Source organism: Cervus elaphus, chromosome 15 (assembly GCF_910594005.1).
Source record: "Cervus elaphus chromosome 15, mCerEla1.1, whole genome shotgun sequence".
Lineage (NCBI taxonomy): Eukaryota > Metazoa > Chordata > Mammalia > Artiodactyla > Cervidae > Cervus > Cervus elaphus.
Genome location: NC_057829.1, coordinates 66,561,980 through 66,589,856, shown reverse-complemented (window position 1 = coordinate 66,589,856; position 27,877 = coordinate 66,561,980). Strand labels below are relative to the sequence as shown.

At 40.9% G+C, this 27,877-nt stretch overlaps 2 protein-coding genes across 3 annotated transcripts in view; one reads left to right on the top strand and one right to left on the bottom strand.

Moving 5' to 3' along the window:
• Positions 1-315: 315 nt before the first annotated feature.
• BORCS7 (BLOC-1 related complex subunit 7) lies at positions 316-11,169 on the bottom strand (the record flags this gene model as incomplete). The annotated part of the gene is made up of 5 exons (XM_043925243.1): positions 316-1,200; positions 1,987-2,007; positions 3,132-3,175; positions 3,279-3,341; positions 10,960-11,169. Coding segments are annotated over 5 exons (390 nt in total), but the record flags the coding sequence as incomplete, so codon positions are not given.
• A 1,876-nt stretch (positions 11,170-13,045) lies between these two features.
• Positions 13,046-27,877, top strand: part of LOC122708757 (steroid 17-alpha-hydroxylase/17,20 lyase) — a 28,467-nt gene continuing 13,635 nt past the window's right edge. Inside the window, exon 1 of one of the 2 annotated variants that reach the window (XM_043925234.1) lies at positions 13,046-13,075. In XM_043925234.1, coding sequence (XP_043781169.1) covers positions 13,061-13,075 — 15 coding nt within the window. In that variant the 5' untranslated portion in view covers positions 13,046-13,060. Of the gene's footprint in view, positions 13,076-13,195; positions 13,302-27,877 lie in introns of those variants that run through there. The other variant, XM_043925235.1, reaches the window with a different exon arrangement.

Here is a 27,877-nt window from a genome sequence, read left to right as displayed (position 1 = left end):
TTGAGCCTGTTTACATTTAATAACTATAATAAATGTTTATAGAATGAATACATAAGTGAATTCCTTCAGACCTATTTTTTACTTTAAGTTAATGTGCATATATATAAAATGAGGAATACATATATAATCTAACATGATTAGTCAACTTGATGATAGAGAATATGAATTAAATTGGACTCACATTTGCTTTTCTTCTTTCAGTAAAAACACGATTTTCTTATGTCAGCTTTCTCCCAATATTTTAGTGAATTAAGAACAGAGTTAAGCCAGGTTGGAGTCCCATTTTAAATTCAAACAAAGCATAGACATTCAGACTTGAGAACAAAGGCAATAACATTTAATAAGATAAATTCAGTGAACATGGGTATATGTCTACAAACATAAGGTTTTCTACATGGCACAACCTTATACTGCAATCTTGGTAATTTAGCTGCGTTCTCACTTGGCAATAATGTCATACAAGTGAATTTGCTGACGACTAGCAAAATTACAAAATGAACCCAAGGCCACTTAATCAAGAGTCACAACAACAAAGAAACCCTAGGAATGAAGGTCAAGGCAGGAGGTTGCAGCTGGCCAGATATGATACCATTTGCCTAATTTTCATGAAGGAATTTGCTCCAACAAATAAAATAAGTATCTCTTCTTAGTTACTAGAAAAGAAAACAACCGGTATTACCTAATCATCATTCTGTGACCATGAAATTAAAATATTTCCTGAAAGTATGATTAAAAGAAAAAAGTCTTTAAAAAATATTAATCATTCTTATAAATTCACAGTAGAATCTCTAAGTCTGAATTTAAAACACTACTCAGTATTTGCTTAAGAAACACATTTAGACAACATGGCTTTTGACATATTAAAATTCTGTGGGAAAAACTAAGACCTCTTTTAATTTTGCTTTAATATCAAACTAACAGAACAACTTAAAAATTAATTAAGAGCATGCGTTGGTTTGATTTAAGAAGTGCTTCTAAAATTTAGTCACCTAATTTCCTTTCAGGAGAAACTGTTCATCATCACAGATCTTTTCTAACTTAACTTTTGGAAAAGAAAATGGAAAATCAAACCCATAGCACATGGTTATGTAAGATACTTCCTCCTCAGGGTCAGGCAAAGAAGTGCTTTCGCCCTCTTCTAACTCGTTCTATTTCAATAGATGATTCAACTGGTCCTGTAGATTTGAAGACTGCTCAACACTATAAATTAGGATAGAGAAAAAAGTTTGTCTACACTGGGCATCTTGTCGTCATAGCAACCCCTCTATGCAATCATATTTTCTTTAGGCTTTAAATGTGGGGGCTATAAGTGGGGTCAGATTCATGACTGGGTGAAGAGATAGGGGTGTATTTCTCTACATTCTTTGTTTGTAATGGTTTACTATCCCTGAAAGTACAATATCATATGTTCTCCCTAGAAAAATGGAGAACTAGATACTGGAAAAAAAAAAAATACTGTGAAGACATTTCATTGTGCAAATGATTTGCACAGAGTATTTGCACAAAACATATGCATAGTTCTGTTGAAGCTAAATCAAAAATTTATTTTGGTCCACTGGCGGCGACCATACATGTTTAAAACATGAAGAAAAGATCTGTAAAGCCAATTATTATATAAACAATATTGCTAGGGACTGAAATATTCCACTTAAAAAAAATACACACACACAAACACACAAGTCTGTTCAATGACTGCAGAACATTTACTCTACTTAACAAATATTACCAAAGTAAAAAGTTGCCTACTCCTTAAGGTTGGTTCTCTATACCCTATAGCTTTTAGAAAGCCTGTGCTAGAAGTGAATTGACTTACTGCATGCCTTTGAAATATTCTTTATATTTTCAATGAGCTATCCTAGAACATAAATCAATTTAAGGGTCTATGTCAACCAGAGTTTTGTACTAATCCTAGGCCCAGCAGTGTAATTCCCCCCGGCTTGCTACAGTTAGGTGGCCCCCTACTCCTCTACCTTTGGGGTTACTTACTTCTTCTGAATAGCTTCTTGCCTAAATCAGAAAAGGAAAGAGGAAAATAAACATAAGAAAATGTAGCAACCAGAAGAAGTTATCTATGGTCAGATATTTACATAGGAAGGACAAATTTCCAGCTTGTCACATTTTCTATTTCTGTCCATCCTATCCTAAGATTGTAATATTGAATCCCTCTTCACTATCTGAGTGCAGAGTTGCTGAAAAGACGGATTTTACACCTAAAGATGTAATAATACTCCATCAGAGTGAGGTATGTAGTCCAACCAACTATAAAGATGGCTCAAATTCAGTTTGGGTATGTGAGCTGAAGGGTCACATACCTGATAGGTACATAACCTAAAAATGAATGTTTTAGCTATTTAAATATCAAGAGTTAAATTCCAAATCAGATATTTCCAATAGGTACGTAAGTGTAATATCAACTGCATAAAATAAAAAGCAAAATGAAGTAAGGTGAAGAGTTAATTAAATTGTAATTTTGTCCAAAACTATAACGAAAAAGGGAGTCTCTATATTTCAGAATCTGCTGGATGATTTGTATGCAATTAGGGCTCATGGCAATCCATTCCAGTATTCTACCTGGAGAATCCCAAGGACAGAGGAGCCTCGAGGGCTCCAGTCCATAGCGTCCCAAAGAGTTAGACACAACTGAGGTAACACAATTGAAGTGACTTGGCACGCACATGGGAAGGTAAAATAAAGATCACTGATGTACTCCATTCCCCAGGGAAGGTGCAGCCACTCTGGGAAAGCCCTCAGGCACAGACAGTTGACAAATACCACTTAAGTGCCCACCAAGTGCCAAGGGCTACTCATGTGTGTGGTCCTGGATGGGCCCTGGCCTTAAGGGGTTTGCATCTCTCCTTCTAAGAAGCCCTCAAAATATGAGGGAGGTTCACAAAGGTGATTCCCACTCTGATCGCACCCTGTACACCAACTTCTTCTGCAGTCTCAGGCATCTATTCCAGGGGGAACATATCCTTGACTAATCCCCCCCCCCGCACCCCTCCCACCTCCTGACACTTTACTCCTGGCTCCCGCCTTCAGGAAAATAAGCAAAAGCACAAAGGCCACAAGAAGCAGCCTGCAGAGAGTGACTGTGTAGCAAGCGCAGCAGGCACTGGAGAGCGCATACTCACTGGTACTGAAGATGAGTTGTTATTATTGCCATTTTTCTTAAACTCTGCATTAAAAAAAGAGAGAGAGAGAAATAGAGCATTCCACTTCCCTGAAGCCACACAAACTGTGCACATAAAATTCAAATCGTAACAGAAATTGTTTCTTACATCTTCTGAGTGTAAAATGGCATCTTCCTGTAGTACCATGTTTCGAGCTGCCTGACCTAACAGCTGGAAGACAAAAATAAAATGGTAATAATCAAAATTTCCAAACTTCCTGTAATCTTCTCTCTGCAGCTGTTCTCTCAGGGCCCTCTCTCCTCCCCCTACTCTGCCACCCCATACAAATACAAACCCTCCGAATGTAAAGGAAGATAATTTCCCATTTGTTCATGTTGAAAACCCATTTCATTGTCACTGTGGCAGTGCTGGCATGGGCTCGACATCTGTTCCAAAGGCCATTGCCTGAGAAATCAAGTCCTCCAGAATGCTGAGCTTATTCATCAAGTGCTGGGAGGAAAAGTCTGCGAACACAAACTTAGGCTCCACAAGCCCAGTGAGAACCTAACTTCTGACTCTCTAAGGCAAATTTGAGATTTGGAGTTGTTTGGGGGGAGGGAGAGGGCAAGAGTTAGGATAGGGCTTTAAAGGACAATGGGATGTAGCTGTTTAGAAATGGAATGAAAAACATAGATGTAGGGGGTGGGGAGGGGAGGAGGGTGCTCGGGAAAGACCTGGGAAGAAGTTTGGGATTCAAAGTGGGAAAGCACTATGTGAAGAATGGCCAGATGGAGCTGGGGAAGAGAAAAGAAAGGAGGAAGGTGGCAGTGGATTTTAATGAATTCACTGATAGCTGGGCCCTATGGTGGAGAGAGAGAAAGAGAGAGAGAGAGGCTGAGTGAGCTCTGTTTCAGCTGGGTGGCCTGCACGGAACGGCAAGAATAAATCAACAGAGGTGCTTCACTTCCTGAGGCACTCTGTTACTGGCAGACATTAAGTCCAGCCATGAAAGGGAGCTCCTGTTACGTGTGTCTACCAATCTTCCCTGTTCCCTTGGGTCAGATGACTTCAAATTAACAAGAAACCAGCACTGATCCAGCCTCCCGACTTCTCTCCCTATAGCAACTTTTATTTTTCTTTTTAACTTCAAGTTAGTAAAATTTTACAGGCTTCTAAAGGCAAAACAATAAAATAAGACCTTCTATCCAGCCTCTTCCTCTCCTGGTATCTCTTCTCTATGCATACATATTTTTTAAGTTAGTTTTTGGTTTATCTTTCCATTGTTCCTTTATAAAACAATGGACATGTGTATATATTTTGCCCATCTTACATAAAATGTAACCTACCATATGCACTCTTCCACATCATGCCATGTTCACTCAATAATATATACTGAGATAGGCCTACAGCAATAAATATTGAATCTCCACCTGTTCTTTTAGAGCGGCCAAGCACTCCACTGTATCGATGTCTCATAAGATTATTTAACCAGTCTTCTACTAAAGACTTTGGGGCTGTTTCCAGTCTTTTGTTATTATATTAATAAGGAGTGCTAAAAAAATACCTTACATATCTTTTTGTATCTTTTTGCCCGCATATCTTTGGATAGACTCAGAATCTTGAATTGTGATTGCTGGATCAGAGGGTTTTAATTTTGCTACATATTGCCAAATCACCCTCCCTGTTAAGATTATATCATTTTGCATTCCCACCAGGTAGCAGAGTTCCTGTTTCCTCCCTGTGGCCACTTTTAAATGGCAAACTCCAAACTCCTACAGACAAGGGATGGTGACCAACAAATTGAAGATTCTAATAGTATCTTCCTCATTCATTCAACAAACATTTATTAAGTACTTATAAGCCAGTAAGAGACACAGCCCCCATCCTTTCAGGGCTCACAGGCTGGGATTACAGAGGACAAAGGTCCTACGATACCCTGGGGTAGGTGCTGAGGGGATGCATTAGATGCCAGGGGAGCTTGAGGGCAGTGGTGACTAACACAGGGTAGGCGCTCAGGGAAGGCTGCCTAAAAGAAGTGACTTTTTTTTTTTTTAATTCCTGATTTCATTATTTATTTATTATTCTTGGCTGTGCTGGATCTGCATTGCTACATGTGGTTTTTCTCTAGTTGCAGCGAGCAGGGACTACTCTAGTTGCAGTGCGTGGGCTTCTCACTGTGGTGGCTTCTCTTGTTGCAGAGCACAGGCTCTAAGCATGCAGTCTTCAGCAGTTGCATCTCCCAGGCTCTAGAGCTCAGGCCAATAGTTGTAGCCACAGGCTTAGTTGCTCCATGGCATGTGGGATCTTCCTGGACGAGAGATCAAACCCGTGTCTCCTGCATTGGCAGGTGGATTCTTTACCACTGAGCCACCGGGGAAGCCCAAAGAAGTGACTTCTAAGCTGAGACCTAAAGGCTGGTGCTTAGAATTCAGAAGTATAATGTTACAAAAAAGTGGCATGATTAGATTGACTGTTTTAGCATGTGGTGAGCAAGATGGATTAGAAGGGGTGGGGGTCGGGGGAGCAGGCCTGAAGGCAGACAGATTGGTTAGGAGAACATAGCAGTATTCTAGGAAAGTAATGAGAGTGACCTGAACCACAGAAGTGACAGTTTAAAAAGGCAGGGTGAGGGACTTGAGAGTTATTCAGAAGATAGACCTGATGGGACTTGTGATGGCCTGGAATGCAGGGGCTGTTGGCATGTAGGACCAGGGCCTTTTCTATGATGACAGACATAATCATTGACATTGATGCATTATTTGTTTACATAAACCAGCCAGGCACATAACATATTACCTAAGATCTCCAGTTTCAGTTTCTTTAAAGTAGAACATCTGAAACACACCTGTGAAACAATCTGAGTACAGAAGCTTTGTACATTTCTATGAATTTTCCTCCAGGTTGCTCATACTTATCTTAACACCAGTTTGTCTTATATTCACGCAAAACAGCTTTGTTGAAGACTGATGAAGAGGGAAGCAATGCTCTGTGGGCTAAGAAGGACTGAAAATCAGTAATACTCCCATACCTCAGGGCCTAGCAAAGGAAATGGCAAAAATATACATAAGTAACTTTGTTGGTGGTTTAGTCACTAAGTTGTATCTGACTCTTGCAAGTCTATACACGGTAGCTGGTAGCCTGCCAGGCTCCTCTGTCCATGGGATTTCCCAGGCAAGAATAGTAGAGTGGGTTGCCATTTCTTTCTCCAGGGGATCTTCCCAACCCAGGAATCAAATATGGGTCTTCTTTATTGCAGGTGGATTCTTGACCAACTGAGCTACAAGGGAAGTCCTAAGTAACTACAGAAAAATGCAATATGGTACAAGATAAGTGTCACGTAAGAGATCTAGTAAAAAGACAAGGCTGGTATGCGTGCATGCGTGCGTGTGTGCTAAGTCGCTTCAGTCATGTTCAATTCTTTGACACCCTGCGGACTATAGCCTGCCAGGCTCCTCTGTCCGTGGGATTCTCCAGGCAAGAATCCTGGAGTGGGGTGCCATGCCCTCCTCCAGGGGATCTTCTCAACCCAGGGATCGAACCCTCATTATGTCTCTCATTATGTCTCCTGCATTGGCAGACAGGTTCTTTACAACTGGCACCACCTGGGAAGCCCAAAGTCCATATAGATGAACTTATTTGCAAAGCAAATAGAGACACAGACGAAGATACCAAGGGAGGAAGGTGGAGGTAGGATGAATTGGGAGACTGGGATTGGCATATATACACTACTATGTATAAAACAGGTAACAAATGAGAACTGACTGTATAGAACAGAAACATTTACTGAATAATGTGTGGTGACTTAAATGGAAGGAAATCCAAGGAAGAGGGGATATATGTATACATGCGGCTGATTCATTTTTGCTGTACAGTAGAAACTAATACACCACCGTAAAGCAACTATATTCCAATTTTTTAATAAATAAATAAAATATTAACCAATTTTTAAAATAAAGACAAAGTTCCGGCTTGAGAAGTGTATCAACTCTGTCCCAGAAAACTGGACTGGTTTCAGCTTAACTCAATCCATACCACTTACTGAGCACCCTATCTAAATCTACTACAGAAGAAACTCTTGTGAAAAATGCACAAGGAGCTGGAACGGGAAGCAGCAAGCCACGTCAGGAGAGTCAACATGGTACCGTGGCTTTTTGACCACTTAATCCAGCTAGGGGCCACGAGAAGTGGCATCCAAGAGTGTGGGTTTAGAACCAGTCTGCCTAGGTTTGAATCCTAGTACTACCCCTTCCCAACTACTGCATGAACTTGGACAAGTGAAACTCCTCTCTGTAAGAAAAGCACTTACTTTATCAGCAATTATGAAGATTTATGAATTAAGCTACATAAAACACACACATTAAAAAAAATAACAGAAAAAGAATCTAAAAAATCATGAAAAGGAGAAGTAGATATGTCTACCACTAAAACTGACTGCAACCAAGGTAAAAGATGGAGCACAGTAAGTTTCATAATTCTTATTTGGTAAAAGGCGACGCAATTTTTCAAAACAGGTAAATTTTCCTCTGATGCATGAGGGTGTGCTCAGTTGTATCTGGCTCTTTGCGATCCTGTGGACTATAGCCTGTCAGGCTCCTCGGTCCGTGGGCTGTTCCAGGTAAGAATATTGGAATGGGCTGCCATTTTCTTCTCAGGGGATCTTCCTAACCCAAGGATCGAACTCACAGCTCCTGCACTAGCAGGCGGATTCTTTACCTCTGAATCACCTGGGAAGCCCTCTGGATCCTAAAATGAGTATACCACGTGGAACTTCATACAAAGCATATCTGGCATCACCAGATCAATTACTTCAACAATAGTATTATGGTAAACACATTTTTTTTTTTTTTTTTTTTTTTAACTATTAAATCTGTTTAGTAAAGACAATTTTGCTCATACAAAACGACGAGAGTTTACAACAGTCTGAGAGCTGGGCGCCGTCAGAGGCGGGAAGGCGCTGCGGGCATCGGCGCCCTGCCCTCGCACCCCGAGAAGACCCCGGGCACCCCAGCCCCGCCCGAGGGAGATGAGAGCTGGAGCATCACTGCCCCCTGCCCCGGGGCCCTCCCCACAGCGCTCCGGTTAACACGGGGCCTCCCCACCCCACACTGGCCTGGACGCGTCGCTGAGTTGGTAAACACATTTTTTATACAGTTGTTTCTTATAGCCACTATCAATAGAAACTAAGGATATAAGGTAAAAGCTAATTTTGTAAAGATCATTCTACCAGACCCTAAACTAATACTTTGAACATTCATATATGAAGGTGAAGACTTGCAGACAGATCATGCTTGCTAAAGGAACTATATAACTTAATGGAATAATAATAAAATGATGAAATATGAGGAAAAGAAGAGTGGGGGAGAGAGAGTTGCTATTATGATAAAACTAAGTCAAAAATCAAATATACTTGTTGAAAATGAGTAGCTAAGATACAATGCTATTGGATTAATTATGAGCAAGACAATGGTCTACAGGAGAAATTCAGTTCAGTTCAGTTCAGTCACTCAGTTGTGTCCGACTCTTTGCGATCCTATGAACCACAGCACGCCAGGCCTCCCTGACCATCGCCAACTCCCAGAGTCCACTCAAACCCACGTCCATCGAGTCAGTGATGCCATCCAGCCATCTCATCCTCTGTCGTCCCCTTCTCCTCCTGCCCCCAATCCCTCCCAGCAACAGGGTCTTTTCCAATGAGTCAGCTCTTTGCATCAGATGGCCAAAGTATTGGAGTTTCAGCTTCAACATCAGTCCTTCCAATGAACACCCAGGACTGATCTCCTTTAGGATGGACTGGTTGGATCTCCTTGCAGTCCAAGGGACTCTCAAGAGTCTTCTCCAACACCACAGTTCAAAAGCATCAATTCTTCGGCGCTCAGCTTTCTTTATAGTTCAACTCTCACATCTATATGTGACCACTGGAAAAACCATAGCCTTGACTAGACGGACCTTTGTTGGCAAAGTAATGTCTCTGCTTTTTAATATGCTATCTAGGTTGGTCATAACTTTCCTTCCAAGGAGTAAGCGTCTTTTAATTTCATTGCTGCAGTTACCATCTGCAGTGATTTTGGAGCCCAGAAAAATAAAGTCAGCCACTGTTTCCACTGGTTCCCCATCTATCTGCCATGAAGTGATGGGACCAGATGCCATGATCTTAGTTTTCTGAATGTTGAGCTTTAAACCAACTTTTTCATAGGAGAAATTATAGAAACCTAAAGACTCTGTCCCCAGATTATTCTGCAAGCATATTTAAGATATCTTCCATTTAAAGAATCCAAACCTGGACATCTTACATGATACACCATGTGCATGGTTGGTCTCTGTAACAAAACGATGGACACGTTTTCCTTTCTCCTGGGTAAAAACCTAGAAGTTGAAAAGCTGGGTCATTAGACCTATTTTGTTTGTCCAATCACCTGCCATATGGGCATTGCTTCCAATTCTGTGCTATTTTGGATAAATGTCTATGAACACGTACAAGTCTTTGTGTGCACATATATTTTCATTTCACTTGGTTGAATTCTCAGGGTACAATGGATAGGTCTTTTTTAGGAGACAGCGTACACATACAAAGCTTGCTGGTGTGAAAAGCCATCAAACAATCCCATTCATGTTACTAGCCAGAGGATGAGAAGAAAATCACGGCAAAGGAGAAAGCTAACAGAAAACCAAAAACGTGACCAGAAAGACAAGTCAGAAAAGAATGAATGTGTGGACACACGATATAGAAGTCTTGAAGGGGACTTCCCTGGTGGTCCAGTGGTTAAGAATCCCCCTTGCAATGCAGGGGAGGCCAATTGGATCCCTGGTCGGGGAGGACCCCACATGCTGCAGGGCAACTAGGCCCCTGCGCCACAACTACTGAGCCCACGCGCCCTAGAGCCCGTGCTCCGCAACAGGAGAGGCCACCGCAATGGGAAGCCTGCGAACCGCAAAAGGAGAGAGGCCCCTCACTCGTCCCAACTAGAGAAAGCCCCCAGTGCAGCAAGGAAGACAGCGCAGAAAAAAAGTCTGAAAGGAATCTGGGATGTTTAGGGCACAACCAGGCGGAATTTGGGGGCCAAAAGGGACAGATCTTCACTAGAGACAACTCTGAGAAACAAATGAGGAACTCGATATGATCACTATCTCATCCGCCTCCTAGCGTAATGTATGCTTTATTATTATTTTTTTTTTTTCCCAGGAATAGATGGTTTCATAGGTGGGTCATACAAAACCTTTAAATAAAAGTTAATACCTATTCTTCTTTTTTTTTTTTTTCTTTTTTTTTACATTTCAGTGGGTTTTGTCATACATTGATATGAATCAGCCATAGATTTACACGTATTCCCCATCCCGATCCCCCCTCCCACCTCCCTCTCCACCCGATTCCTCTGGGTCTTCCCAGTGCACCAGGCCCGAGCACTTGTCTCATGCATCCCACCTGGGCTGGTGATCTGTTTCACCATAGATAGTATACATGCTGTTCTTTTGAAATATCCCACCCTCACATTCTCCCACAGAGTTCAAAAGTCTGTTTTGTATTTCTTTGTCTCTTTTTCTGTTTTGCATATAGGGTTATCTATATGCAATAGGTAATGTATGCTTTAAAGCACCGATTCTTATCTTTTGGTTTCTTCCCCACCCCATTCCTCTCCGCTCCCTCCTCGGCTCGTAGAAACAGTAGTCCTGTCCAGGGACACACCCCAGAGTGCAAAGCGCGCTCACCGCGAACGAGCTCTCCGCTCTTCTCCGCAGTTCACGGACTACAATTCCCAGGATGCAGTGCAGCCACTCCCACCTCCTTCCACACAGACAAGGAAGAAAAGAAATTCCCAGGGTACTAGGCCCGGAGAGATCACTCCTAGTTTACCTCGGAGCTCCGGGAGCCCTTCAGAACCTGCTTGGTTAGAGCGATCACATCAGTACCACAGGTGTTCACTTTCTCCGTCAGAAGCCCCTTCACGGACTGACCGAATCGCGCTTGCGAATCTGGGGTCCCTGTCGCCATCACCTCGGCCAGTGAACGCCTCCCCAAGGGCGATGGCGAGTCGCACGGGCCAAAAGATGTACAAAGCGGAAGGAAAAGAGGTGGTGTCTTTTTTTCCCCCACCGTGGGAAAAGGAAGGGACGCATGCGCCTAGCGGAGGTTGACCTTTGCTCACTTTAATTTAAAATACTTAGTAGATATCCTGAAGAAGACGCGGCTCAGGGAAACATCAACGAAGAGGATGGAGGACAATTTCAGTAAACCTATGGTTTAAAATTAAAAGGTGTGATGGATTACAGTCCCAATTCTGCCGGTTAGTTGTGTGACTGCAAATTATTCAGCGTCTGCATCTTGTGTTCCTCATCTGTAAAATAGAAATAATAAAATTAAATCTCCCAAGCGTTCTGAGAATCAAGATCATTCAATTCAATTTTAACAAACATTTCGTGAACGAAACACCAAACCCTGTTGGACTGAGGATAGAAAAATGAGATGTAGCCCTTGTCTCCAGTAAACTCCCAAGCTGAAGAGACAAGTAAACAAACAGAAAATCCAGGAGGAAAGAGCCAACAGAAAAAACTGGCAAAGTTCACAAAAACAGACAATATAAAAGTAAGTAAGATCGCCAATAGGTATGAAAAATGCTTAACCTCTCTAGTAATTTTCAGTGATAAATGACCCCTTTGTTCTATTAAAGCAAACTGATTATCACCTTGAAAAGAATTAATATCTGAAGTGTTTCGTGTAGCTGTTTCTTTTCAGGGCAACGCACCAGACAGAGAGAATGGTGCATTGGCAAATTTTGTTTAAAATCACCTATACTAAATATCAACTTTATCTTCCGTCTATATTCAGATATCTCTGATTCTTTCATTTAATTCTTGTTCTTAATCAACATTATTAAGGTATAATTTATGTTCACATAACTACATTCTTTTGAAGTGTACAATTTGGGGATTTCTCTGGTGATTCAGTGGTTGAGACTCTGAACTTCCAATGCAGGTGGTGCAGGTTGATCTCTAGTCAGTGAACAAAGGTCCCACAGGCCACACAGCATGCCCCCCCCCCCAAATTTTTTTAATGTAAAATTTGATGAGTGTGATGGATATATACATCTGTGAATTACTACAACTCTTATGATACAGAACATTTTCATCACTCCCACAAGTATCCAAGTGCCCCTTTGTAGTCCATCTATCTGTCACTCCAGGCAACAACAAATCTGCTTTCTAGTACTATAGGTTAGTTTGGGTTTCTAGAATTTTATATAAATGGAGTCATACAGGAAATTTTTTTTTGGCTTCTTTCTCTCAGCATAACAATTTTGAGAGTTATTCACTTAGTTGTGTGTATCACTTAGTCTGTTCCTTTTTTTACTGCTGAGATATAGACCATTGTATCAATAGATCTATTTTGTTGATCCACTCACCTGTTGATGGACATTTTAGCTGTCTCCTTTGGGGGGTTATGATGAATACAGTTGCTATAAACATTTACATACAAGTCTTTATGTGAGTTTATTTTCATTTATCTTGGGTAATATCTGAGAATGAAATGGCTGGGTCATATGGTAAATCTTTATCTTTTCAAAAAACTGCCAAACCATTTTCCAAAGTTATTTACCACTGCATTCCCAACAGCAGTGCAGGAGACTCCAGTTGCTTCACAGCCATAAACTTGGGAAAAGATCAGTTGTTCTATAGCCATGGTAACAAGTAGCCACCTGTGGTAAGTAAACTGGCCACTGACAGCTGGCTTCTATGATCCCTCTCTCCCAGTGTTCATGCCCTGTGTAATCACCCTCTCTTACTTGTGGGCAGGACATGTGACCTGCTTCCAAACAATCGTATATGCATAGGTGTTGGGAGATATGTGATTATTTGTATGAGATTATGTGATTGCACTACATAAGATTGTAAGTCTCATCTTGCTGGAGTCTCTCCCTCTTGAGCTGTGAGGAAGCAAGCGGCCATTGAAGAACTCCATGCGGCAAGGAACTGTAAGTATCATCTAGTTCCAGCTGACAGTCAGCAAAACAATTAGGCTCTCAGTCAAACAACCGAAAAGAACTGAATAGTACTCACAACCAGGCAGGTGGAGAAGCAGATCCTTCCCCTGTCCAGCCTCTAGATGAGAACCTGGTCACAACCTTGACTGCAGCCTTCTAAGACCCTGCATGGCCCAGAAAAGCTGTCCTTGGATTCCTGACCCACAGACATGATAAGGTAATAAACATGTGTTGTTTTAAGCCACTATGTTTGTGGTAATATTATTATGCAGCAATAGAAAACTAATAGAAAAAAGAATAGAAAAAAAAAGAAAACTAATAGAAAATCATCAGAACTTGTCTGAAATATGTTCAGTCAATGACAGCTTACCTCAGTGGATCCTTTTTGCAAACCAGGATATCAGAATCTGTCCATTGTCCTATGTGCAAGTTCACTGAGTCTTTTGTCTACTTCAATCTCCTTTGAATCTCTCTAATGAATTTTTAATTTCAATTATATTTTTTAGCTCCAGAATTTCTTTTTGGTTCTTTCTAAGTTTTCTGTCTTATTATTGATATTTCCATTTTGTTCACACATTGTTTTCTTGACTTTTTCCATATCTCCCTTTAGTCCTTTGGGCATCCTTAAGGCAGTTACTTTGAAGTCTTTGTCTAGTATATCAGACATTAGGTCTTTCTCAGGGACAGTTTCTATTGATGTGTTTTATTCCTTTGAGTGCATCATACTGTGCTATTCCTTAGTATGCCTTGTGATTTTTTTTTAGTGAACACTGGACTTTTGAGCTTAATAATGTGATAACTCTGGAAATCAGAGTGCAAAGTGAAAGAAGGCAGTCATAAAAGACCATATAGTGTATGATCCCATTTATACAAAATGTCTAGACTAGGCGACACCATGGAGACAGAAAGAATGTAGATCAGTGGTTGCCTAGGGCTGGGCTGGGGGTTAGTAGAAAATAGGAAGTGACTGTAGTGGGTGTGGGGTTTCTTTTGGGGGGTGGTGATGAAAAGATTTTAAAATTGGATTCTGTGATGGTTACTTCAAGTAACCATCTGTACACTTTATGTGGGCAAACTTTACAGTATGTAATTTTTAACTCAATAAAGTGTTTAAAAAACAAACAAAAAAATAGTCACTCATCAGATCTTGGCTGGGTAATTTCCTTTTTGCCTAAAGTGAAAAGTGAAAGTTGCTCAGTCATGTCCGAATCTTTGCGACTCCATGGACTGTTCAGTCCATGCAATTCTCCAGGCCAGAATACTGGAGTGGATAGCCTTTCCCTTCCTCAGGGGATCTTCCCAACCCAGGGGTTGAACCCTGGTCTTCCGCACTGCAGGTGGATTCTTTGCCAAATGAGCCACAAGGGAAGCCCTAACTGTAATGGATATAATGAAGGCCTAGAAACATGTAGAAGATACCACCCCTGACTCTGGCTAAGAACTCTGTCTCACGAAGGCAGGATCTTTGTTATGTATTGCTGCCTAAAAATCACCCCCAAATTTAGTGGCTTAAAACCACCACCACTTTACTGATTGCGATACTATAGATCAGAAATTCATCATAGGTGGTGGTCTCTGCTCCAGTGATGTTTTCTGGGCTCACTCAAGGGGCTGCATTCACCTGGTGGCTGGAAGGTAGGAAGTGGCCTCACTCACGTGTCTGTGGCCTTTGTCCTGGCTGTCACTCGGGGTGCCACGGTTCTCCTCCTTGGGGTCTTTCTCTCTGCATGGCCTTCTCTCTAGCAGGATAGGCTGAGCTTCTTTATGTGGTACCTGGTTTCCCAATCAGAGGAAGCTGTTGGGCTTCTTAGATCCAGAACTGGCACAGTGGTAACTTCTGAGGCTTCTGTTGATCGAGTGACAGGGCAGCTCAGGTTCAGGTAGAAAGGAAACAGACTCTGCCTCTCGATGAGAGGAGTAGTCCTGTGTCTGCAGATTTAGGAGGAGTTGGTGGTATCTGTCTTTGCAGAATATCTACCACAGGAGTCTGGGCAGTTGCTTGACTCAATGTAAAATCAAAACAACTGAATTATACTGAACTTCAAGTTGAATGTGAGCTGTCTAGGGCATCTACTTCTCCCCTATTGGAATGCACACTCCATGAGGGCAGGGATTTTTATCTGTTTGGCTCATTATTTTATTCCCAGCTGGACAGCAGTGCCTGGCTTTGATTGAGGCTCAGTGAGTATTTGTCTTAGGAAGGACTGCTTGGTGTGACGGTAACAGAAGAAGGGTCGGTGTAGAGCCACTCCAACAGAGAAACTGCAGTAAGTCTGGGGAAAGAGTAATGGGTGTGAATCAGTGTCTCAGAGGTGGGGAGACAATGTTTATTCACTATTCTACAACATGAATTGAGGCCGCCTACACCAGATGTAAGGGAGAAGGAAGAGGCATCCCGTGAGGAAGGGGATCCCAACATCTCAGTGCATGACATGTGCTAAGTCATAGTCAAGAACGGGGTCCTCTTGGGATAATGGAGGCTTCAGCACAGGCGCTTAGATGGGACTGAGCAAGGCGAGTATGGCAGAAGTGTGACTGAAACAGAGCTGAATACAACACTAAAAAATGATGGGCATGGGGCATGAGTGTGACTGAGAAAGTCCAGAGGCTTGAAAATAGTCACCTGCAAGATGTATATATCAGATAAATGACAAGGATCTTTACTCTAAGTCCTTAAAACATGTAAGTTATGTGATGAAAATTAGATTTGAGACAGGTTCTGATTATTTGGTGCAAAAATTTTTACATTAGTGACAAGAAGAGTGTCAAGGAAGCCCATTCATTTTTAGGATTGGTGAGTTAATTGATGGTGATTATTCACCTTAATGTAGTTTTATAACGCTTTAGAAGTTTGCAAAGATCATTACTAAATACTTGTGCCTTGGTGAAAAACAAAAATAAAAGATTACTAGTATCTGGTAGTATCTTCCATCTCTCCCTCCTTCTGCCCAAGGAAATGATCTCAGCTCTTGTTCACGGTGAGTGAACCAGGAGAGGAGGTGGATAAAGGAGTGAGATGAGTGATTTCCTCTAGGAGAACAAAGGCTGACAGAGAGAGTACGAGGCAGGTTAGTTGGGGTAGAACTGGGGGAAGACATCCATGGTTCTATCCCAGAGAGGTAGGACCTCATGGAGTAGTGATAGAGGAAGGGCATTTCTAGGTACTGGTGTCCCGAGTTGTTATAAGAATCCTCCTTGAAGAAAATGCTAGGATTGTTTGTGGGTTTGTGATTGAAGTTCTGTTTGTTTTTCAGGGACAAGTGTTGACAGAGTTATTAACTGCTGTGCTGAAACTGGCATCAAGATGGCCCAGTCTGTTGGGAACATTAGCTTCTTTGGTTCAATACTGGTTCAACTTCCAAGAATTATATGCAATGTTTGGTGCCATTATTATCATTTTCCCTAAATTAGAGGACACTGAGGTTCCAGAGGGACTAAGACCAGAGGATTCAGAGATGAGAGTACATGAGCTTCTCTGTGAGGCCTCAGTGTGAAGGCCTGAACTATGGCTACAGATCATTCTGGAGGCATGTTGTTAGGAACCCACTGTGTGTACTAGATTCCTTGATTTGGAAAATTGGAAAGGGTTGTACAGATTGGCCCCCAAATTCTCACTGTGGTCAGTGGTGTTAATACTTTTGGATGGAAACCTGTGGATGTTCAAAAGCACAAACAAAAGTTAATGACACACATTCTATGAAAGTGCTTTCATTCACTCACAAAGGACACCTCTATGTCTGCAGTCCTTTAAAAAGTTTTGTTTACATATTCTGAGAATTCTATCAAAATTGTGGTATTTTTCTCAGAAGAATGTGCATATGCACACACGCAATGTGACATACAATTGTAGGGAGGATCTAGGTTCTGCAACCAACTTAGAGCATCCGGTGAATTCAGCTCATTCTTTGCTGACTTCACCAAGGTTGCTTGAATAGACTGAAATTATCTTCCATCATAAAATTCTTTGCATCTTTCAGGCAGTTTTAAGCTTAATGCAAAAACAGCATGAAGAAAAGTAACCATTCTGTCTACAGTTAGAGACAAGATTCTTGAGTACAGCATGGAAACCATGATGGTGCTTTGATCAATGAGATTGTTCTCCAGGGAGGGAGACTTTAATGACTTGTGACTGTCTTCCCCTCAGTTGCTCCAGGAGTCACCTATGAATGAGTCCTTTCAAAGCGGATGATATGAGACGGGCCCAATTTTAATTCTGAACATTGAGTTTTATTAGGTAAACAGGAGTACTTTTCAAGTGCTCTCCCCTGAGTCACTTCTATGTAAATGAGCAAACCACCATCACTGAAGCCCTGGCAACATGTTTGGGATGAGCAGGGGAGAAACTTCCATTATCTTTGTGGTCATCTTGAACAGATCCTGAAGAAAACTACTCCCGACAGAGCATAACTTTTGTTTTACCTAAAAACTTAGCTGTGGTCTTCTTTGTTCTTCTATTTTTTTCCTGAGGATACTTAAGCAAAAAAAAAAAAAAAAGTTAATTGCGGTTTGTCTGTTATGCCAAGGAAAAAAAAATATTTGTTTTATGTGAGTTCTTATTTGAAGTGAGTCATGGCTAACTACACTAAGAAGATGAAACACTAAAGATACTTCAGTTTTGTTTTTTGTGTTTTTTTAATGTCCTCTTCATTCATTTGTTAAACTCCAGGAAGCCTGGTTCTTTGAAGGTAATTAGTGATGGTAGGAACAGTGTCAATTTATAATAACAGTCATCATAGCCCCTTACATTGCAAGTCCATTGGGCTTTCAGGTGGACAGGGCACTAGGTCAGTAAAGGGGGTGAGGCTCAAATAAGCCAAATTCCCAATCTTGAACACTTCTCACTGACACTTCATACTGAGTTTTATAATGCAGGGAAGCAATCTTTAGTGTAATTTTGAGCCCCTCCCCCTTTTTGATTTGTGAGGTGTGAGGGGGTGTCTTAGTCCCCTCCTTAATGGGCAGTACTTTGAATGGTTGTTGAGGATGTGGAACTTTAAAAATCACTGAAATGTACCTTCTCATTTTTTTATCATGTCCTCCAACCAAATGGAGAATTTGCATTATTGTTGGAGAATAAGAGATCTCTCTCTTTTCAAGACTGAGCCTTGTCAGGAATAAACTATCCTCTGCCCTTCCAGGTTCTTCTGGCTGGTCTAAGAATTAAATGAGACAGATTACCAGGAGAAAATCAAATTTAACTTCATATATATGGGAATGCACACACATAAGAGGTCAGAGACTCCACATACATGAGACAGAAAGGTGAAAGGAGGTACTTATGCCATCCTGAGCTAAGAAATGAGGTAGGGAGTCTAGGTCTTCCAAGGACAGGAGGGTTCATTCTCAGGAGATTAAGAACAGCAGATATTTAATAACTAGGTATTTGTTCTGTCATAAAGATGGGGCCACTAAGATAAATTTTATCTCTGGTAAATACTTTTTCTAGGAAAAATCTCCAATTCAAATTCTTCTAGGTAGTTAAGACAGAAGCAGTGAATTTCTCCTGAACCCACAGAGTCTCTATTGCATTTAGTTCAAAATAAGTCTTGTGTAAGAGTAGCCCATTTGGGGGATGCTTGTTCTGAACCCCTATAGACCAAATTTTTTTATGTTTTTCACTGTGGTCCTAGGATATTTCTAATTTTTCAAAAATGGTCCCTTTTTATCACTTTGTCTCCCTTGTGAAATCCTAGCTAAAATGGGATAGAAATAATTAATGGGAGAAAGTAAGACACTGATTAAAATAGATATTTGTTTTTATTATTTCTTTTGGATTACTTCTACATTTCATTTTTAAATTGTGGTATATGATCTTAGAATTTAAGCTGTGACAACTAATTATCTCCATTATGCTGATTTCCCACTTTTCATCATTGCTTAACTCTTAGAATTTTGATTACTTTATATCTTAAATTTCATCATGTGTAGTAAATCCATACTAACTTGCAATATTTGAGGAAGTAGAGTGAAGCCTAGACTAAACTAACTAGCTTAAAATCTTAAATACAGTGATTTTCAAACAATGTTCTATTACTCTTTGCGACCCCATGGACTGTAACCTACCAGGCTCCTCTGTCTGTGGAATTTTCCAGGCAAGAGTACTGGAGTAGGTTGCCATTTCTTCTCCAGGGGATCTTCCCGACCCAGGGATGGAACCCCGGTCTCCCGCATTGCAGGCAGACGCTTTACCATCTGAGCCACCAGGGAAGCCCATATGTATATATAAAAAACATAAATCACATATTACCTAGCATGATCCTTAAGGAATTTGCAATTACCTTAGTCTTGGTTTTGCATGTAAATGGAAAACTTCTAAGCGCTTGAGGTTACTTTGAAAGAGTCCTTAATAGTTTAACCAGTAACCCTGAAAGCTTAGGTATACTCTTGTTTAGTAAACCTTTTTTATTTTTCTCATAGCTAGGTTGAGAGTCCATTTAGCTCAGCTATATCAAGTATTACATTATTAAGTAGAATGGAGCTGCTAGGGTATTTTTAGAGAAAAATCTAGAGTGCTCTCCATATACATGCACATTTACATGACTATTACATGTACTGCACGCAATGATGTGTATGTGCACATGTATTACAGTCCCTGAGCACACCATGTATTTGTGGGCAATTTGAGGACATGATCTCTGGGTGTAAACTAGACCAAGCTTTCTGAGGGCAGGAAGCGTGGCCCTTGGCATTCTTCTTCTGTGTAAACATATCTGCCAGAGACTTTGCTTGGTGCCCACCTTAGTTGGGGGCAGCCTTTATGAGAGGCAGCTCCAGTTCCTTTCTGCCTTTCCCTCTGGGTGCTAATGAATGGGAGGCGAGGCTGTGTTGGGGGAAGGCTGGGAGGCTGAGCTGTGCACCGTGTGCCTTCTTATGAGTGGGCGTGTGACTCCGCGCCTGTTCCTGGTTCTCTTGCTGCCGCACCATGAGCTCAGTAGTTAAGAGCACAGGCTTTGGTGTCAGCCCTGGGTTTGAACCTTGGCACTCTCATTTTCCAGCTGTGGGATCAATCTTGAACAGATCTAGTTAATCTCTCCAAGCTTCATTTTCCTGATCTAGAAAACAGGGATCATAATTACACCCTCACCAGGTATATATGTACTCTTGGAAGGAATTTTTACACTGGCAAACAGGTGATTCTTGCCTTACTATTGAGTGGATCAGTTTATCATCTACCTTACACAATCAGCATTTCTGAAAAAGGCCGTTTTGACTAAAGGTACAACCAGTCCTCTGCAACCACCGGTTCCACAGCCACAAATTCAACCAACCTCATATAGATGACATTCCTGGGTGACAAAATTCCAGAAAGTTCTAAAAACCAAAACTTAAATTTGCTGTAGGCCAGTGACTATTTACATAGCATTTACATTGTATTGGGTATTATAAGTAATCTAGAGATATTTTAAAAGATACAAGAGGATGTGAGTAGATTCTATGCAAATACTATGCCAATTTATGTAAGGGACTTGAGCATCTGTGAATTTTGGTATCCATGGGGGTCTTGGAGCCGACACCCCATGGATACTGATAGACCACTGTTTGGGGGGATTTTTGTTTTTATTTTGAAATGGTAGCTTTATTTTTTACAAGTTAATTAAAATGTAAATGTTTTCATAAACTAAGATTTTTTAACAGTCAGATGATAAATGTATAACTGATACCTAAGGATGAAATTAAAAGATGCTTACTCCTTGGAAGGAAAGTTATTACCATAGACAGCATATTAAAAAGCAGAGACATCACTTTACCAACAAAGGTCTGTCTAGTCAAGGCTATGGTTTTTCCAGTGGTCATGTATGGATGTGAGAGTTGGACTGTGAAGAAAGCTGAGTGCCGAAAAATTGTCGCTTTTGGACTGTGGTGTTGGAGAAGACTCTTGAGAGTCCCTTGGACTGCAAGGAGATCCAACCAGTCCATCCTAAAGGAGATCAGTCCTGGGTGTTCATTGGAAGGACTGATGCTGAGGCTGAAACTTCAATACTTTGGCCACCTCATGCGAAGAGTTGACTCATTGGAGAAGACCCTGATGCTAGGAGGGATTGGGGGCAGGAGGAGAAGGGGACGACAGAGGATGAGATGGCTGGATGGCGTCACCGACTCGATGGACATGGGTTTGAGTAAACTCCAGGAGTTGGTGATGGACAGGGAGGACTGGCACGCTGCAATTCATGGGGTCGCAATGAGTCAGACACAACTGAGCGACTGAACTGAACTGAAGGATGAAATGAGCTTTGCAGGTTGTTCAGTTGGTAAAGAATCTGCCTGCAGTGTAGGAGACCCAGGTTTGATCTCTGGGTTGGAAGATCCCCTGGAGAAGGACATGGCAATCCACTCCAGTGTTCTTGCCTGGAAAATCCCATGGACAGATACTATCCATGGAGTAGCAAAGAGTTGGACATGCCTATGCGACTAACAAGGATGAAAAGGAAAATGTACCACCAGACCACATTGTGACTAAGGTTGTTAAATCAACATTGTTCCTGACAGTGCAGGGTCAAGTTCCTAAAAAGAATTTGATTGGCTTAACTCAGCCTGATAATAGATTCCCCTTTGGCCATATCCTCCTATTTCAATCAGGGTCACAAGACACAAATGCACAAACTGTGGGTGAAGTCACTTGAGTATAGGAGGCAATGACAGACATCTCTAAACGCTGTGAGGGTCAAAAGCAGTACGTATTTGCTAAACTTTGAGCATTGGCAGAAAAATGACCATTTTAAAAAAAAGAAAGATTGAGTATTGATGATAGATAAAACCTTGAAAAGTGTGAGATCATTCAGGCAGAATGTAGGTGGAGAAGGGCCAAAGACAGCTGACTAGGTAAACCTGACATCCATGAGAAGACAAGGGGAACTAGAAGAGAAACAAAAGAGTTACCAGGAATCAAGAGCTATGTGTTATTTCACATTAGAAGGTGTAAAGAAGATGAAAATAACTGATAATGCTAATTGAGAGTCTTTACAAGAGAATGTCTGAAAGCAGCTCCATGTAAAGGGATGAAGTTGGGCTTCCCCAGCAGCTTAGCAGTAAAGAATCCACTTGCAACACAGGAGCCATAGGAGATGCTAGTTGCATCCCTGGGGCAGGGAGATCTCCCGGAGCAGGGCATGGCAACCCACTCCCATATTCTTGCCTGGAGAATCCCATGAACACAGGAGCCTTTTGGGCTACAATCCATAGGGTTGCGAAGAGTCAGACACCACTGAAGTGACTTAGCATGCACAGATCATTTCTAACACTATATTTAAAAAGCTCAAAATGGATTAGAGACCTAAGTGTAATACTGGAAACCATATGACTCCTAGAAGAAAACATAGGCAGAACATTCTTTGACATAAATTGTAGCAATTTTCTTTTTTTGGATCTGTCTCCTAAGGAAAAGCAAATAAAGGCAAAAATAAACAAATGAGACCTAATTAAACTTAAAAGCTTTTTTTTTAATTTTTTTTTTATTAGTTGGAGGCTAATTACTTCACAACATTTCAGTGGGTTTTGTCATACATTGATATGAATCAGCCATAGATTTACATGTATTCCCCATCCAGATCCCCCCTCCCACCTCCCTCTCCACCCGATTTTTACACAGCAAAAGAAACCACCAACAAAACAGAAATACAACCTACTGAATGCGAGAAAATATTTGCAAAACAATATGGCAGATAAGGTGTTAATATCTTAAATATATAAACAGCTCATACAACTGACCATAAAAAAACCACAAACAACTTGATTAAAAAATGGGCAAAAGACCTGAATAGACCTTTTTCCCAAAGAAGACATATGGCCAACAGGCACTTGAAAAGATGCTCACATTGTTAACTATCAGAGAACTGTAAATTAAAGCCACAATGTGATGCCATTCATAATAGCTGTTATCAAAAAGATCACAATTAACAAACGTTGGTGAGGCTGTGGATAAAAGTGAACTCTTGTGCCCTGTTGGTGGGAATGTAAATTGGTGCAGTCACTTTGAAAAATGGTACATATGGAAGTTTCTCTCAAAAACTAAAGTAGAACTACCATATAACCAAGCAATTCTACTTCTGGGAATGTATCCGAAAAAAAGGGAAAACACTAATTCAAAAAGATACCTGCAGGGATGTCGCTGGTTCTCCAGTGGTTAGGACTCAGTGCTTTCACTGGGGGGGCAGGGTTCAATCCATGGTCAGGGAACTAAGATGCTATGAGCCACATGAGTGCAGTCAAAAAAAAAAAAAAAAAAAGATACACCCCAATGTTCACTGCAGCATTGTTTACAAATAATCAAGATACGGAAGCAACTTACATGTCCATCAATGGATGAATGGATAAAGAAGATGTGGGATATAAATATATACATATGTATATGTATATATATATATACACACAAACACACAATGGTATTTGAATCAGCTACAAATAAGAATGAAATTTTGCCATTTGCAACAATATGGATTGACTTGGATGGTATTATGGTGAAATAAGTCAGAGAAATAATGAAATGAAATAAGTCACAGAAAGATAAATACTGTATGATATCACTTATATGTGGAATCTAAAAAATAAAACAAACTAGTGAACATAACAAAAAAGAAACAGATTCACGGGTATAGAGAACATACTAGTGGTTACCATTGGGAGAGAAAAGAGGGGAGGGGCAAGATGGGGTAAGGGATTGAGAAGTACAAACTACTATGTATTAAAAGAGCTACAGGATATACTGTATAGCACAGGAAATTTACCTAATATTTCATAATTGTAAATGAAATATAGCCTTTAAAGTTTTTGAACCATGTTATACACCTGAAACTATTATAATATCAACTTTATCTCAATAATTAATAGATAGACAGATGGATAGAAGGTCTGAAAGACATCCCATGGATCTACCAGTGTAGTGGGTCAGAGGCCAAACTGCAAGTGTACAATGAATGGAGAATAAGATAGAAACACAAATGTTCATCATATTATTCTACCAAGAAGTCTGATTGCAAACTGGAGGAGAGAAATGAAAGGAAAATTAGAGGGGAACATAGCATCAGTGGAGGATATTAAAATTTTGTTTGTGATAAAAGTGTTAGGTGTATTTTGTCAACTGAGGAGAAAAGGCCAACCAAGAGGGTGAGTTGAAGATACAAGAGGAAAATGATGAATGAAACAAGAATCTCTGGGAGGTCTGAGGGAACAGGGTGGTTGGTGGAGGCATCTATTTTTTCAAAAAATATATTAACACAGTCAGTTAATACAGTTTCTATTTCTATTCTTCTTTTTCTTCTTTCTTTAATGTTTAACTCAACTTTGAAATGGTAATGCATTTACATGGTTCAGAGTTGTTTTTGGCTACACAGCATGCAGAATCCTAGTTCCCCCAACCAGGGATGGAACCATGTCCCCTGCAGTGGAAGTCAGAGTCTTAACCACTGGGCCACCAGGTAAATCTCCTCAATGTTTTAAAAGGTATAAAAGGGTAGGCACTGAAAACTCTTTTTCCCACCACCACCATATCTCCAGCTTTTGTGTGTTTTTAATTCTTCTTCCCATTGACAACCAAATTCATGAGCTTTTTGAGTGTTCTTTCAGAGACACCTTATATACTAGCAAAAAAGTACATATATTCTCCTTCTTTTTCACACAATTGGGGGAATTCAATACACATCATTCTTATTTTTGTTTTTCTAAACCTAGCAATATATTTGGGAGATATTTCCATAATAAGTATATAAAGTGTTTCCTCCTTTTCCTGACTGCATTTTATTTCAGTTTCCTATTGATGGGGGCTGCACATTGTTCATTTTGTACATTGAACCATGAACCATCTGCAATATAAATTCCTAGAGTTGGAATAATTGGTTCAAAATGTATGTACACAAAAAATTTAGATTTATATCATGATGGTGTGATCACTCACCTAGAGCCAGACTCTAGGTGGAGTCTTCAGACTCCAATCCTGGAGTATGAAGTGAAGTGGGCCTTAAGGGAGCATTACTATGAACAAAGCTAGTGGAGGTGATGGAATTCCAGCTGAGCTATTTCAAATCCTAAAAGATGATGCTGTTAAAAGTGCTACACTCAAAACACCAGCAAATTTGGAAAACTCAGCAGTGGCCACAGGACTGGAAAAGGTCAGTTTTCATCCCAGTCCCAAAGAAGAGCAATGCCAGGGAATGTTCAAACTACCACACAGTTGTGCTCATTTCACATGCTAGCAAGGTAATGCTCAAAATCCTTCAAGCTGGGTTTCAATAGTACGTGAATCGAGAACTTCCAGATGTACAAGCTGGATTTAGAAAAGGCAGAGGAACCAGAGATCAAAATGCCAACATCTATTGCATCATAGAAAAAGCAAGGGCATTCCAGAAAAATGTCTACTTATGATTCATTGACTACGCTAAAGCCTTTCACTGTGTTGTCGTTATTTTGTCACTCAGTCATATCTCTTTGCAACCCCATGGACTGCAGCACACCAGTCTTCCCTGTCCTTCACCATCTCCTAGAGCTTGCTCAAACTCATGTCCATTGAGTCAGTGATGCCATCCAACCATCTCATCCTCTATCTTCCCCTTCTCTTCCTGCCTTCAGTCTTTCCCAGCATCAGGGTCTTTTATAACAAGTCAGCTCTTCACATCAGGTGGCCAATGTATTGGAACTTCAGCTTCAGCATCAGTCCTTCCAATGAATATTCAGGGTTGATTTCCTTTAGGATTGACTGGTTTGATCTCCTTGCAGTCCAAGGGACTCTCAAGAGTCTTCTCCAGCACCACAGTTCAAAAGCATCAATTTTCCAGCACTCAGCCTTCTTTATGGTCCAATTCTCACATCCATACATGACTCCTAGAAAAACCATAGTTTGTGGATCACAACAAACTGTGGAGAATTCTGGATGAGATGGGAATACCAGACCACCTTACCTGCCTCCTGACAAACCTGTATGCAGGTCAAGAAGCAAGAGTTAGAACCGGACATAGAACATAGAATGGACTGGTTCAGAATTAGGAAAGGAGTACATCAAGGCTGTATATTGTCTCCCGGCTTATTTAACTTACATGCAGAGTGTATCATGCAAAATGCCCGCCTAGAGCACAAGCTGGAATCAAGATTGCTTGGAGAAATATAATATCAACAACCTCAGATATGCAAATGACACCACCCAAATGGCAGAAAGTGAAGAGGAGCTAAAGAGTCTCTTGATGAAGGTGAAAGAGGAGAGTGAAAAAGCTGACTTAAAACTCAACCTTCAAAAAATGAAGATCATGACATCTGGTGCCATCCCTTCATGGCAAATAGATGAGGAAAAAATGGAAACAGTACAGACTATTTTCTTGGGCTCCAAAATCACTGTGGATGGTGATTGCAGCCATGAAATTAAAAGACACTTGCTTCTTGGAAGAAAAACTATGACAAATCAAGATAGCATATTAAAAAGCAAAGACATCACTTTACCTACAAAGGTCCGTATAGTCAAAGGTATGGTTTTTCCAGTAGTCATGTACAGATGGGAAAGCTAGATCATAAAGAAGGCTGAGTGCTGGAAAATTGATGCTTTCAAAGTGTGGTGCTGGAGAAGACTCTTGAGAGTCCCTTGGACTGCAAAGAGATCCAACCAGTCCGTCCTAAAGGAGATCAGTCCTGGGTGTTCACTGGAAGGACTGATGCTGAAGCTGAAGCTCCAATACTTTGGGCACCTGATGGGAAGAGCCAACTCATTGGAAAAGACCCTGGTCCTAGGAAAGACTGAAGGCAGCTGGAGAAGGGGAAGACAGGATGAAAACTCTGGGAGACAGTAAAGGACAGGGAAACCTGGCATGCTGTCGTCCATCAGGTTGCAAAGAGTCGGACATGACTGAGCAACTGTAAAACAAACAAAAATATCATAAGAAGCAAAATAGCACTGCAGTTAAAGACTAAGAGTTCTAGACTGCTTAAATTCCAGCTTCACTGCTGACTAGTTATTTGCCCTCAAGCAAGTCCTTATGTCTGTCTCAACTATAAAATGGAGATGCTGATAATAACAGCACCATTTTAGTTCTGTTTAGTTGATCAGTTGTGTCTGACTCTTTGCAACCCCATGGACTGCAGCATGCCAGGCTTCCCTGTCCATAACCAACTCCCAGAACTTGCTCAAACTCATGTACTTTGAGTTGGTAATGCCATCCATTCATCTCATCCTCTGTTGTCCCCTTCTCCTCCTGCCTTCAATCTTTCCCAGCATCAGAGTCTTTTCCAATGAGTCAGTTGGAGATGTTGAAAATAATAGCACCATTTCAGTTCAGTTCAGTTCAGTCACTCAGTCATGTCCAACTCTTTGCGACGCCATGAACTGCAGCATGCCAGGCCTCCCTGTCCATCACCAACTCCCAGAGCCCACCCAAACCCACGTCCATTGAGTCGGTGATGCCATCCAACCATCTCATCCTCTGTCATCCCCTTCTCCTCCTGCCCTCAATCTTTCTCAGCATCAGGGTCTTTTCCAATCAGTCAGTCTCCTTGCAGTCCAAGGGACTCTCAAGAGTCTTCTCCAACACCACAGTTCAAAAGCATCAATTCTTCTGTGCTCAGCTTTCTTTATAGCCCATTTAATAGCACTATTTAATAAGGATTAAATGAGATAGCACATATTATACACAGCACATGCTCAATAAAATTATTATTATTTTGCCAAAGTGTTAGAGAGATTGATTAGAAACAGAAGTAGCAATTCTTTTTTTTTTTTTTTGTAGCAATTCTTTAAGGTGGAAAAAAGGAAATGATAAAGTGGAAGTTAAGAGAGAGAGAACTTAAAGTTCTCCAATTCCTTAAGTAAAAGGAAAGATTATC